This window comes from Argiope bruennichi, chromosome 3 (genome assembly GCF_947563725.1).
Source record: "Argiope bruennichi chromosome 3, qqArgBrue1.1, whole genome shotgun sequence".
In the NCBI taxonomy this organism is placed as follows: domain Eukaryota; kingdom Metazoa; phylum Arthropoda; class Arachnida; order Araneae; family Araneidae; genus Argiope; species Argiope bruennichi.
In genome coordinates this window covers 113,463,845-113,478,335 of record NC_079153.1, presented here as the reverse complement: position 1 = coordinate 113,478,335, position 14,491 = coordinate 113,463,845, and the positions used below count along the sequence as shown (strand labels likewise).

The 14,491-nt window shown below is 36.1% G+C and overlaps 1 protein-coding gene across 1 annotated transcript; it reads left to right on the top strand.

The window, feature by feature from the left end:
• Positions 1 to 6,241: 6,241 nt before the first annotated feature.
• On the top strand, positions 6,242 to 12,682 carry LOC129962939 (fibroin heavy chain-like). Its single transcript, XM_056076941.1, has 2 exons — positions 6,242 to 6,373; positions 8,118 to 12,682. The coding sequence occupies exons 1-2, from the start codon at positions 6,316 to 6,318 to the stop codon at positions 12,680 to 12,682; spliced, it is 4,623 nt and encodes a 1,540-aa protein (XP_055932916.1). The 5' UTR covers positions 6,242 to 6,315.
• The last annotated feature ends 1,809 nt before the right edge of the window (positions 12,683 to 14,491 follow it).

The window sequence follows — 14,491 nt, the reverse complement described above, 5'->3', positions numbered from 1 at the left end:
GAATTTTTTAAAGAAATTGTATATATTTTCGATCGGATCTAGAAAAAGCAGGAAGATACTACATATTCTTTTTGCATATACTTTCCAAACCTCTTGATGAATTAATATTCTGTTCTATTGTTTCTTACCCCGGCTTGAGGAGAAAAATGTCAGAGTAATAACAGATCGATATCATCACCAACGTTGAATATAGAGATGTGATAAGTGTTTGAGGGTCTTTCAGTGAGTAAATCAGCATGATTCTCTCTGCCTTTCTGACAGTCATACTGGCGATTTTCAATTTATTGGTGAGCAACCAAACAACTTTTGTTGATTGCACTGCTAAGAAATTTTTCTTGAGTTAGAATCTCAGTCATATTTTCATTAAATAAAATTGTTATTGATGCTGTTTTGAAAAAACTTTCGATGTTGCTCCATGTTTTTAAAAAAAATTTATATTATTATTATACTTTTCGAATAAGATGGCAGAATATTGCTCGTATATTGGGTTTTTTTGGAGGGGAAAAAGATATATAGGTTAAAATTCATGTTAACTTCTAAAATTCAAAATAAAAGAATTAATTCTGAAGAAAATATTTGAGTGTTACGCGAATATGATCATACAGTCATTAAATTTTTTTCCATGTATGGAAAAGATTATCCCAAAAGTAGCCGAAAAAGAGCACTCATACATCATACTGAGAAGCTTTATGCACATCAAGCAGGCACAAACAGAAATTAAGACTGGTAAAAAAAAACTACACATTTATTTTAAATTAAAAAATGTTCAACATGACCCCAAAACAATTATACAAATGAGGAGCATTATTACGCCAATTACAACTGAGCCACTATGCCTGTTACCGCATGTCTGCATCGATGCTTCTACAGGTCAATCGTATGGTATCTTTCATTCCATTAAAGGGGTTGAGAAGCCCCAATACACACCAGAATCTAAGCATTTTCACAACCAAAATTCTGCCGGTTTGTATCTGGTGACAGGGAATGTCACTTACAATCTCCACCTATCACTCGGTTTTCACTGAAAATTTCCAACAAAAATGTCTTGATGTCCATCGATTGGGCCACAACGCTGTATGAAGGTGAAGACAAGTAAGATGTCTTTTCTGCAATGCAGGTATAATGTGGTCATGTATAAACGAAGCATACCGGTCTGTAGTTATTATATAGATTATAAAGCCAAATACTACAGGCCAACATTTTTCAAAACAGAAAGGGTCCAGAATAATTGATGAGGTGAAATCACACTAAAAGATCGCATGAGAAGATTATAGGGTTTGGTCCTGTACTCTTGAAAGTTATACGTCGACCAGATGTAGTGAAAAGGGAACTTCTTCCGTCCATATGACTTTCGTCAGCCATTGTGGGTCGTGTTCCATCTGTGCCAGTGACCATGCAGAAAAGTTTATTCTTTCATCTGCCGATAATAACTCATGAAGTTTCTGTGATCAAAATCCCTGATAGCGGAACCCCTGTTATTCTCTCGGCTTCACTTCATAGAACATGTGCCATCAAATATGTGTTCACTGTTAAAAGAGGAAAAACTTTATCAACACGATAATATTTTAGTCATGGAAATTTTTACTAATCTTTTTATGCATCATAACTATTCCAATGTTCTATGCATCAGAGTATTTTACATTTTGTAACACAACTGACGTCCCTTTGCTGTAGACATGATCACTTATATGTTTGATAAAGAGTTGTGCACGCAAAACCATTTTCAATTACTCTTTTTTTTTTTTGGCGTTTTCTTGGTCTCTTTTATTTCCAGATTCTCTTGCATTTTCATTTTATTCTTTATTTTCAAAAGAAATTTCACAATTTTTTTCAAAATTCTTTAGAAAATGTTTATTGCACTTAATAACAACAAACTTAGTTAAAACATTCTCTTCCATACCCCTCCGTGTACAACGTATTTCTTATGCGGATCATTGGGGGCTCAGTGATATCAATATTGCTGTCCCATTTCTAGAAACAAAAAGGACCACCACATACCTTTTCTTGCACTCACTGTTAGTTTTAGCTCATTTATCCCCATGTTTAGTCAAGTTTAGAAACTACATAGACACCATTTTGGTAAGGAATCAATAATTTTGAATCACGATTCATTAAATAATGAACAAATTATTTGGAAACCGTTTTACAAATTTCCAATTTAAACTAGTTACATCAGCACATGCAAGCGTATAAAAATAAATATTTTTGTATAAATTTTTATTAGAAACTTTATTTAACTGTTTGCGTAGTTTTTTGGAAGAAACATGATTTTTGTTTTCTGAAACTGGAAAATTCAATCTGAAAATATAGAGCTAGTACTTATATTTTCGTCATAAAATATATAAAGTCAGCATTCATTTTATGCAGAATTTTATATTCTTCATTACACAAAATGTCTTTATGATCTATTTTTTAATTGAATACTTTGTTTTTAATTAATAAGAAAAAGGGAAGAAAGATTTAACTTCCCTTTTTCACTCCTAAAAGCCAAAGTTCAACCTCTAATTAGAATAGAGCTTATTAGAGTCACACCGAACTCTTACTCAAATGATTAAAAGAATAAAAACTTATCCATGCGTTTTTCTCGATTTAAAATCTCTGGTCTCTAATCTTTGCTCAGATTGGTATGCTTTTTTTTCTTATCCTTTCCCTACAAAAGGAAAATAGAGAAGCGTACAACAGAATATTGGGGATTTGTGAGGTATCAGTTAAAATGACATAAATAAGATATCTGTGGGGGAAAACAGGCCTTAACTTAATATTTTTCCGAAGAATAAACGCCCTTTTTTAAGTAAAGTTGCTGGACTAGTGTTTCGTATATCAAAAAACTAAGAAAAATAATGTTTGTATGAAGGGAAAGGGAAATTAAAGAAAGCAGTCATGATTTTCTATTCATTCTGCCATTTCACGTCCCTCACCCTCTTGTGGCAACAGACTATGCACTTCATAGCTTTCCATTCGACAGAGAACTCTTATTATTGTCAGTTCTTATAAGCAAACCTGAATTAACATTTACATTTTTCCAAACTGTTCTTTGTTTTTGACTAACGTGTTATGGTGCAATAGTTGTATCCAGACACTTATTAAGAACCCAAACTGTTGTATATCCTTTTATTCTTCACTTGTATTTTATTTTTATGCCACACTGCGATAGGATCCTTTATTTATCTTTATTATTCAATCCCCTTTTACGCTTTTAACTATAAACTTTTACATTTTATTGTATTTATAAAGTATCGTGCACTTTCAATTGTCCCGAAATTCTAGTTAAGAAGAAATACCTCTTTCTTCATTAATTAAACTCATTTAGCTTTTTTAATGAAGTAAAAATAAAAGATATGTTTAAATTCATTCTAATTTTGGTGTTTACTTGAAAATTTCTTTTGGAATTAGAAGTATTCTATATATTCTGTAGCCCATGTTCATAGATATCACCAAAAAATTTCATTTTGTGTATGTGTATGTTATCATTAGTGTTTTATTTTTTGAAAAAAACTAATTAGTTAATGAAATTTCTGCAAAATTTTCAATCTTTACAAAATGAAAATGTATATGAAATAATATGGGAAAATAATGGGAATATTTGATTTTTACTTTGCATTTTTCGTTTATTCTTCAAAATCATCTCTCTATGTCTAAAAATATCTGCGAAGTAAAGTGAAAAATTAAAGTCTATAAACTGAAAGTGTCTGTAAAAAATGACTAAATGAAGCTATTTTAAAATCGGCGATGTTATATTCTCGAATTTTGTTTGACACCAAACGTTTTGTATACCAAATTTTACTAATTTTATTAAATTGCTTTTTGAGACATCAAGTTTTCTGGGATAAAATGATGTGAAATATTCATATTTCATTAAATACATTTAAAAATTGCATGTGCACATTAGTTCATCTAAATACACTAGAAATAAAGCTGTATTGAAGATTCTTTTTTAAACATAGTTACCAAGAATAAGCGAACAGCGGCTGGTGGTAGAGAGTTATATAAACATTTCGGCTAATATTTTGAAAAATTTAACTGTAAAATTAAAATTAATCGCTTGCTTTCATTCGAAATTATCACTTCCTCTAGTTTACAGTACTGACTCCTCTGTGTTATTAAAATTATTGAATATATTGTTTATCTTACAGAGATTAAAAGCAAAAACTGTTTCAGAATTTACACAGTTTGGCCTTTATTTTTAGGCCATGAAAAATCGAATCTTTCAGGGAAAAGCACCTTCAAAACCTAGTCAGACATTTTAACAACAATTTGGGAGATAGGTGACCACTAAAAACAGAACTACTCATCATAAACTTTCAAGTGAAATAAAATTTGGCAAAATCGTACCAATATTTTGGGCCGGAAGTTTTCTGTTTTTTTAAAAATAGAAATTTGATAACAGAAACACTGTATCAGATTTTTATTATTTAATCATATATTTTTCTTAGGAACGTTAGGTCATTAACTTAAAAGTTATGCTTTCTGTTTCCCCACTGGAAATATTTCAGAGGAAGGAAAGAATATCATTTTAAAATTAAATGCATTCAGAGACAACCTTGTAAATTTGACCAATGGAAATTTAAATTTTTATTTAAACTCTAGAAAGAAACTGAGCCATCCTATTGATTAAATTATGTTATATAATGGAGTGTATAGCAAGAAACTAAAATAAATATGATGACTGTTTCTTTCTTTCTTTCAAGAACTATAGACCATAAAAAAAATTGGAAATAAAATGATTTCATTGTGAAAATTTTTATTAAATTATAAAAAAACATTCGACATAATTGCCGTGAAAATTTAGACATTTGACATATCGGTGGATCAGATTTTGCAATCCTCTCTTCGAAATATTTGTCTGTCAATGATATGAATTGGATCTCAACGTTTCAAGTTAGTATGGAATTAGTATTTTGATAACCTAACTAGTTCTTTAGTTCATTCAGGTCTAAATGACATTCAGTATGAAAGGGGAAAAGGTCGCAAAACTATTGTAACAGAGATCAATGAGTTTTAAACTGATTCGAAAGAAATGAAGGCTGCTAGTATCTCAAGCAACGAACTAGCTGAGCGTCATGCCAAAATTCCGATTTTGAAAGAAGCTTTTATAGAAATTAATTTTTCATATTCATTTCTTAAAAGAATATTCAAGGAACTTAAGATTACTGAAGAATTTCAAAAGAAAGTTCACCGTCTGTCTGTTTCATATCACTGGTGGCAACATTTTTCGAAGGAGGGATCGAGAACCAGGTACAAGATCCACCTGTATGAAAAATGTCTGAATCTTCATGGCAATTATGAAGAAATACAACCAAGTTTATTCATAAGTATTGCAATTAAGTTTATTTTGTTCTTTTTGCTTGTTCTTTCTCTTATGGTTCACTCGCAGTTTGAAATGAAGAAACGACCCTAGTATTCACAGTTTGGATGTTGTTGTTTTTTAAATTATGAAATAATAAGGATAATTATAAAATGTATCATATTATATATATATGTTGAAGTTTTTAGAAAAAAATATGGCTAAAGGCGACTTCTAAAAAAACCTGGAGAAGTAAAGTTGATTTAAAAAAAGGATTTGAAAAGAATTTACTTATAACTCCTTTAATATGTTGAATACCTAAATCACTCATTAAGTAAAAATGTCTATGCACTATTGAAAAAATCTTATATTGATTCTTAAAAAATCAAATTAATCATTAGATCAAGTGAAACTCGAAATCATGGTACAAAAAAAAATTGAAATTCCGCAAAGTATTCACTTTTTTCCATGTTGCAATACCGAATCATTTAAAAGATCTTTGTTATTTTATTGTAAATAATTTTGCAAAGTATTATAATAAATAATTTCTTGAATTTTTCTTTCTGTTTCAAATGCTCCAAATTATTCTTTATTAAGGACTCTTGCACTATTCGTATGTTTACAGCAACAAATATTGCAGAAACGAATGAGTGAAAATTTTGCAAAGCGACATGTTTGTTTACGCATTCTCAAAACAGAATTTATTACTATCTCTAGATGATTATCGACTTTTATAGATTTTAATCATGAAGCAGAAATATAAAATTTCAACTTGTAAACTATTTACACAAAGTTAATATCCTATGCAATCAAAATCATCCATATTTCATTTTCCTGGAATGCCGACAAAAAAAAGTTTGTCCATGTTCTACCAGTCTGACATGAAAGTGTGAAATGCTGTCTCGTTGTTGTAAAATATTAATGTCTTCAGGTGTTAGATTGCAACATAGAGAATCTTAGAGGTTATATGTATATATATATGAACATTATTCGCTCTGATGCATCACTGCAGTTTGTAGTAAAGAGAAAAGATGGATATTTTGTCTATTCTCCTACCTCTCCTAATACTGACTATTGGATTCAGTTCTGGTAAGTTCAACATTTATGCGAACTATGAATATATTATTATAATCAGTATTTAATTTGTCTAATTAAACTTAAATTCATTTTTATGTGTTTAGTAAAAGTTTTATTAATAGGCAGTAGAACCTAAATTACCGAAGCTGACTGGGACCATAATCCTATCAGACAATCGAAAATTCGTTTTATAGAGGCCAAAGTTTAAACCGTAATTTCTTTTCTTTCGACAAGGTTTTCCAAAATTGTTTATATAAAATTATAAAAATAAGATTGCGAATATTATTTGGTATTCCTTTTATTTGTAACAAAATTTCTTGCATGAATTTTTTCAACATTAATTAGTTTTTATAATTTTGTTATTTCTTTTGCCTTTTTTTTATTGATTCCTTCAAGATGTACCCCCAAATAACATCTCCCTTTAAAATAAGAAAATTTTCAAGATAATTATAATGCCAATTTATTTTTCCATAAAAACAACCCCCTGAAATTTGATAATATCATCTTAATGGGACTTAAGAATAGAACGTTTATTCCCTTCCTCTAAATAATTTCTTGAGTTGCAAAATACCAGTGTTCTATTTTCGATTAGAGAGAGCAGGCATCTAATTTCTGAGCCTAATTTCCTTGGCGATTTGGCTGGTAAAAGTCCAAAGCAAGTCGATTAAAAAATTTATTTTCCTAATTGCTAAATAAATAAAATTTTCAAAAATAATAAATTATAAAATATAGAATTATAGTGGGTGTGTTGTGATGTTCTAAGGAACTGCTCGGTTTTAAATGCACTATTTTTTATTTCCAGACACACAGCTACACTACAAAATTTACAAACACTTATTATTACAGACACACAGAAAATTACGTTAAAGAAAACAGTATTGGGGAGGGATTCCACGATTTCCAGCAGAATAAACGAATAACGCCATAGGGAAAAAGTCGAGCTCAGGATGCAGGACGCAAAAATAAGACGAAATGTGAAACTAAATACTATTTTTTTTTATGAGAAGTCTCATAATAAGTGTAGGAGCCCCAAAATGCCGGAATATCCCATATATATATATATATATATATATATATATATATATATATATATATATATATATATATATATATATATATATATATATATATATATATATATATATATATATATATATAATCAAGCTCAGACATTTTACATGTCATCGCATTAATAGTTGTTATTCTCATCCTGGTTGGTTGGGTCTCTATGGATTTCATTAGCTTTAGTACTGTACAAATCAGTTGAAATATCAATTTTCACATTTCGAGCTATTTTATTAGTGTTAATAATAGCATTTTTGCAATATATTGTAACTTCTTAAAAAAATTAGAAACTTGCTTGAATTTCGGGTTACAGGTATGATTAACAGAGAACTCGGCTAGCAGAATCCTAGTATTAATTTTATATTTTAATCTTTGGATAAAATGATATATTAACTTCATTGCTGAATTAATTTTACAAGGAAAATTAAAAATTGAAAGTAAAACATTTTGAGAACTTATAAAGCATACATAGATGTGAGTTAAATTAATAAAATATAATTTTGCTTTTTAGAAATGAGTTATGTGTATTATGTAATAAATGTGTTAAATCTTCATATTTAGTTAATGAAGAATGTAATAGTGATGAATGTTTTAGTAAAATGTTCAGGCTGAAAAATGAATGAATGTATTTTCAAAATATATTTCGATCAGTAATTTTTTACAACGAATTTTATTTCATAAATTTTTGCAGCTGCGCTTGATAGAGGGGGATCACTAGCAGCATCAGAATCAACAGCTGCTGCAGAAGGAAGAAGAGCAAGCGCTGCATCAGGAGCGGCAGCTGCATCTGATGTAGGAGGATCACTCGCTGCATCAGGATCAACAGCTGCTGCGGAAGGAAGAAGAGCAAGCGCTGCATCAGGATCAACAGCTGCTGGAGAAGGAAGAAAAGCAATCGCTACATCAGGAGCAACAGCTGCATCGAAAAGAGGGGGATCAACCGCTGGATCAGCAGCAGAGGCAGCAGGAGGGGGAGGGGGGTCAGAATCAGCAGAAGGAAACATTTACGGATCAACAGTCGGAACATCAGGAAGCGGAATTACAAGAGGATCAAATGTCATCTACAGTTACAACGACGCTGGAAATTCTGCCTTCTCAGGCATTTACGCAAACAACGGAGGAACGGGAGGCTACTACTTCTACGAAACTCCTGATTACTCAGCTGCAACAGGAGAAGGAGGAGCAGGCGTTTACTCACAAAGCAGTAACTTCAACAACGATTATGGAGAATTTTTGAATGGCCCGATATATTCGAGTGATATAGATCCATCAGTTGGTGACTATGATTCCGAAATATACCGGATATCAACTGGAACTGCTCAAAGAGCTGGAGGTAGAGGTTATGGATCAGGAGCAGGTGCTGCATCAGGAGCAACAGCTGCTGCTGAAGGAAGAAGAGCAAACGCTGCATCATTAGCAGCAGCTGCATCGGAAAGAGGGGGATCACTCGCTGCATCAGGATCAACAGCTGCTGCAGAAGGAAGAAGAGCAAACGCTGCATCAGGGGCAGCAGCTGCGTCGGGAAGAGGAGGATCGCTCGCCGCATCTGGATCAACAGCTGCTGCCGAAGGAAGAAGAGCAAACGCTGCATTAGGAGCAGCAGCTGCGTCGGGAAGAGGAGGATCGCTCGCCGCATCTGGATCAACAGCTGCTGCCGAAGGAAGAAGAGCAAACGCTGCATCAGGAGCAGCTGCGTTGGGAAGAGGAGGATCACTCGCTGCATCAGGATCAACAGCTGCTGCAGAAGGAAGAAGAGCAAACGCTGTATCAGGGGCAGCAGCTGCGTCGGGAAGAGGAGGATCACTCGCTGCATCAGGATCAACAGCTGCTGCAGAAGGAAGAAGAGCAAACGCTGCATCAGGGGCAGCAGCTGCCTCGGGAAGAGGAGGATCACTCGCTGCATCAGGATCAACAGCTGCTGCAGAAGGAAGAAGAGCAAACGCTGCATCAGGGGCAGCAGCTGCGTCGGGAAGAGGAGGATCACTCGCTGCATCAGGATCAACAGCTGCTGCAGAAGGAAGAAGAGCAAACGCTGCATCAGGGGCAGCAGCTGCCTCGGGAAGAGGAGGATCACTCGCTGCATCAGGATCAACAGCTGCTGCAGAAGGAAGAAGAGCAAACGCTGCATCAGGAGCGGCAGCTGCCTCGGGAAGAGGAGGATCACTCGCTGCATCAGGATCAACAGCTGCTGCAGAAGGAAGAAGAGCAAACGCTGCATCAGGAGCGGCAGCTGCCTCGGGAAGAGGAGGATCACTCGCTGCATCAGGAACAACAGCTGCTGCAGAGGGAAGAAGAGCAATCGCAGCATCAGGAGCAACAGCTGTATCTGAAAGAGGGGGATCAACAGCTGGATCAGGAGCAGAGGCAGCAGGAGGTGTAGGAGGATCAGAATCAGCAGAAGGAATCATTTACGGATCAACAGTCGGAACATCAGGAAGCGGAATTACAAGAGGGTCAAATGTCATCTACAGTTACAACGACGCTGGAAATTCTGCCGTCCCAGGCAGTTACGCAAGCAACGGAGGAACTGGAGGCTACTACTTCTACGAAACTCCTGATTACTCAGCTGCTACAGGAGAAGGAGGAGCAGGCGTTTACTCACAAAGCAGTAACTTCAACAACGATTATGGAGAATTTTTGAATGGCCCGATATATTCGACTGATATAGATCCATCAGTTGGTGACTATGATTCCGAAATATATTGGATATCAACTGGAACTGGTCAAAGAAATGGAGGTAGAGGTTATGGATCAGGAGCAGGTGCTGCATCAGGAGCAACAGCTTCTGCTGAAGGAAGAAGAGCAAACGCTGCATCAGGAGCAGCAGCGGCGTCGGGAAGAGGAGGATCTCTCGCCGCATCTGGATCAACAGCTGCTGCAGAAGGAAGAAGAGCAAACGCTGCATCAGGAGCGACAGCAGCATCGGGAAGAAGAGGATCACTCGCTGCATCAGGATCAACAGCTGCTGCAGAAGGAAGAAGAGCAAGCGCTGCATCAGGAGCGGCAGCGGCGTCGGGAAGAGGAGGATCGCTCGACGCATCTGGATCAACAGCTTCTGCAGAAGGAAGAAGAGCAAGCGCTGCATCAGGATCAACAGCTGCTGCAGAAGGAAGAAGAGCAAGCGCTGCATCAGGATCAACAGCTGCTGCAGAAGGAAGAAGAGCAAGCGCTGTATCAGGAGCAGCAGCGGCGTCGGGAAGAGGAGGATCACTCGCCGCATCAGGATCAACAGCTGCTGCAGAAGGAAGAAGAGCAAACGCTGCATCAGGAGCGGCAGCTGCATCGGGAAGAGGAGGATCACTCGCTGCATCAGGATCAACAGCTGCAGCAGAAGGAAGAAGAGCAAGTGCTGCATCAGGAGCGGAAGCTGCATCGGATACAGGAGGATCACTCGCCGCATCAGGATCAACAGCTGCTGCAGAAGGAAGAAGAGCAAGCGCTGCATCAGGAGCGGCAGCTGCATCGGGAAAAGGAGGATCACTCGCTGAACCAGCAGCCGAGGCAGCAGGAGGTGGAGGGGGATCAGAATCAGCAGAAGGAATCCTTTACGGATCAACAGTCGGAACATCAGGAAGCGGAATTACAAGAGGATCAAATGTCATCTACACTTACAACGACGCTGGTAATTCGGCCTTCTCAGGCAGTTACGCAAGCAACGGAGGAACGGGAGGCTACTACTTCTACGAAACTCCTGATTACTCAGGTGCTACAGGAGAAGGAGGAGCAGGCGTTTACTCACAAAGCAGTAAATTTAACAATAAATATGGAGGAATTTCGAATGGCCCAATATATTCGAGTGATATAGATCCATCAGTTGGTGACTATGATTCCGAAATTTATTGGATATCAACTGGAACTGCTGAAAGAGCTGGAGGTAGAGGTTACGGATCAGGAGCAGGTGCTGCATCAGGAGCAACAGCTGCTGGAGAAGGAGGGAGAGCAAGTGCTGCATCAGGAGCAGCAGCTGCATCGGGAAGAGAAGGATCACTCGCTGCATCAGGATCAGCAGCTGCTGCAGAAGGAAGGAGAGCAAGCGCTGCATCAGGAGCGGCAGCTGCATCGGGAAGAGGAGGAGCAAACGCTGCATCAGGAGCAGGAGCAGCATCGGATAGAGGGGGATCAGTCGCTGCATCAGGATCAACGGCTGCTGCAGACGGAAGAGGAGCAAGCGCTGCATCTGGAGCAGCAGCTGCATCGCAAAGAGGGGGATCACTTGCTGCATCAGGATCAACGGCTGCTGCAGACGGAAGAGGAGCAAGCGCTGCATCTGGAGCAGCAGCTGCATCGCAAAGAGGGGGATCACTTGCTGCATCAGGATCAACAGCTGCTGTAGACGGAAGAGGAGCAAGCGCTGCATCTGGAGCAGCAGCTGCATCGCAAAGAGGGGGATCACTTGCTGCATCAGGATCAACAGCTGCTGTAGACGGAAGAAGAGCAAACGCTGCATCAGGAGCAGCAGCAGCATCGCAAAGAGAGGGATCAGTCGCTGCATCAGGATCAACAGCTGCTGCAGACGGAAGAGGAGCAAGCGCTGCATCAGGAGCGGCAGCTGCATCGGGAAGAGGAGGATCACTCGCTGCATCAGGATCAACAGCTGCTGCAGAAGGAAGAAGAGCAGGCGCTGCATCAGGAGTGGCAGCTGCATCGGGAAGAGAAGGATCACTCGCTGCATCAGGATCAGCAGCTGCTGCAGAAGGAAGGACAGCAATCGCAGAATCAGGAGCAGCAGCTGCATCGGAAAGAGGGGGATCAACCGCTGGATCAGCAGCAGAGGCAGCAGGTGGTGGAGGGGGATCAGAATCAGCAGAAGGAATCCTTTACGGATCAACAGTCGGAACATTAGGAAGCGGAATTACAAGAGGATCAAATGTCATCTACAGTTACAACGACGCTGGAAATTCTGCCTTCTCGGGCAGTTACGCAAGCAACGGAGGAACGGGAGGCAACTACTTCTACGAAACTCGTGATTATTCAGCTGACACATTAGAAGGAATTGCAAGCGGTTACTCACAAAGCACTAACTTTAACAACGATTTTGGAGGATTTTTGAATTTCCCGATATATTCGAGTTATATATATCCATCAGTTGGTGACTATGATTCCGAAATATATAGGATATCAACTGGAACTGATGAAAGCGCTTTAAGAAATTTTGGTGCAGTATCTGGAGTGGCAGCAAAATCGATCTACAGTGATGTACCAGGTGAGGGAAGGGGAGCCGCTGCGAACGCAGGATCCTTTAGTTTTTATGGGTAGTTTTATCACAGCAAGGCATATTGTCTATTCGTTCCTGTTCATAAATGTAATTCCTTGAAAATTTGTCATTTATTATTATTTTAATTTTTTCGGTCTATTTTAATGCCTATAAACTCAATTCGCAATTTAAATTTGATTCAGAATGGACTAAGACTTATGCTTGAAAGTGAAAATTCATTCAAAACAACGTGCAAATTATAAAGAAATGATTTTTTTAATGCAACACATTTAATGTTAATTTTTACAGCAATCATAATAAATATACTTTGAAAAATTTGCTCCTGTGTCTTTTTATCTTGGTTTCGATAACTCTTCTACAGATTCTACAACTATATATAAGTAATTATGAATCTGCATCTGATATCCGATCATTGTTTCCAGTTTCCCATTGTCTCTCTGTAAAATACAAATTAAAAAAACATTATCGAAGTGCTGTTTTTCATTAGAAGCATTTCATTCTTATTTCTAATTCTTATTCAACACTTTGAATTACAGACCTTCTCACATTTATACACCGAACTCGTAAAATATAATATAAGGGTGTGTTTAATTCAAAATTTTTAATCCATAAAAGAAATTGTTACCTCAAATTCAAAATTATTATAAGCTGTCTTTAAATATATAATTGTAAACTGTAAAAATCTAAATATATTTTAATGAAATAAAAAAGAATTCATAATAAGTCATTGAGGTGTTAAAAAATTGTCATTTAATATATTACTATATGTTTACTCGCATATCCGCTGAAAATCAGTACGGGATTTTTTTAAAAATCTTGGGTACGTTTACACGTTATCCTTGGTTTTACATGGTATCACTTCACATTTTCTCCCAATATTTTATGACATGTATTTCAAAATTAAACGCATTCTATAAGCTCGTCGTGAGTATGGGAATTAAATTAGAATCTTCAATAGTACCTTCGTCTTTCAAGTGTTTCATTTTTTGCCATTTAACTGATTTTAAAGTAAATAATTTCACATTAAAAATTCAATTAATGTTTTTTAAGCCTTTGTCTGTGTAATATTTTACAACAAATTTCTACACATTATTAGAATCTTCATTTTCTTAATTATTTTCAAATTGCAGTGCTGATAAAAAAAATGTTTGGATCAAAATATCTCTAGTCTAAAATTTTCTGAACATCACAAGAAATTTGCAGATTAATGTATGAATTTAAAATGTAAGCAAAATTCATTTCAATGAAATATTTTTTGGTTTACCAGATTTTTTTAATTTGCTCTTTGAAACCCTAATTTTGAAATTCACTTGATACTTGATATTGGAACATATTTTTAAGTCAGTGTAGTCCATCAAAAGAATATCCGAAGGTTTCTCGCGACTCAGGATCTAACAGCCGAACATTAAAACCAAAACTTTCCGTCTTCTTTAAAAAATAAAGATAGTCAAAAATATATGCAATTTTTTTTTCTAAAAAGTTTCGTCTTCATATCAAATCTCATATTAAATCATTTTATCAAAAAGCAAGAATCTTTTTAAAATGTAAATAATATATAAAAGGAATGTTTGAAATAACATTTTTAACAAGAGATTGACGAATTATTAACAACTAAAACTAATATTTAAGGTAATAAATACTAAATTAAGGTTCCATTTCTTTATATCCCTACATGAAATGCATCTATTACAGCAATTCCTATTTTATATTAAATTGCCAAATAGCATTCACTTTTCAAATTTAAAGCAACATTTAACATTTTTAATTAATTATTAAATTTATATCTTATATATTAAAGAATATACACCACTTTTATCACACACCTAATCATCATCAGAATATTATCGAAT

Excerpts from the sequence above, each read along its gene's own strand:
- LOC129962939 (XM_056076941.1), top strand. The coding sequence starts at position 6,316 with ATGGATATTTTGTCTATTCTCCTACCTCTCCTAATACTGACTATTGGA. Across the intron at positions 6,374-8,117 it reads GACTATTGGATTCAGTTCTG|CTGCGCTTGATAGAGGGGGA; the intron begins GTAAGTTCAACA and ends AAATTTTTGCAG.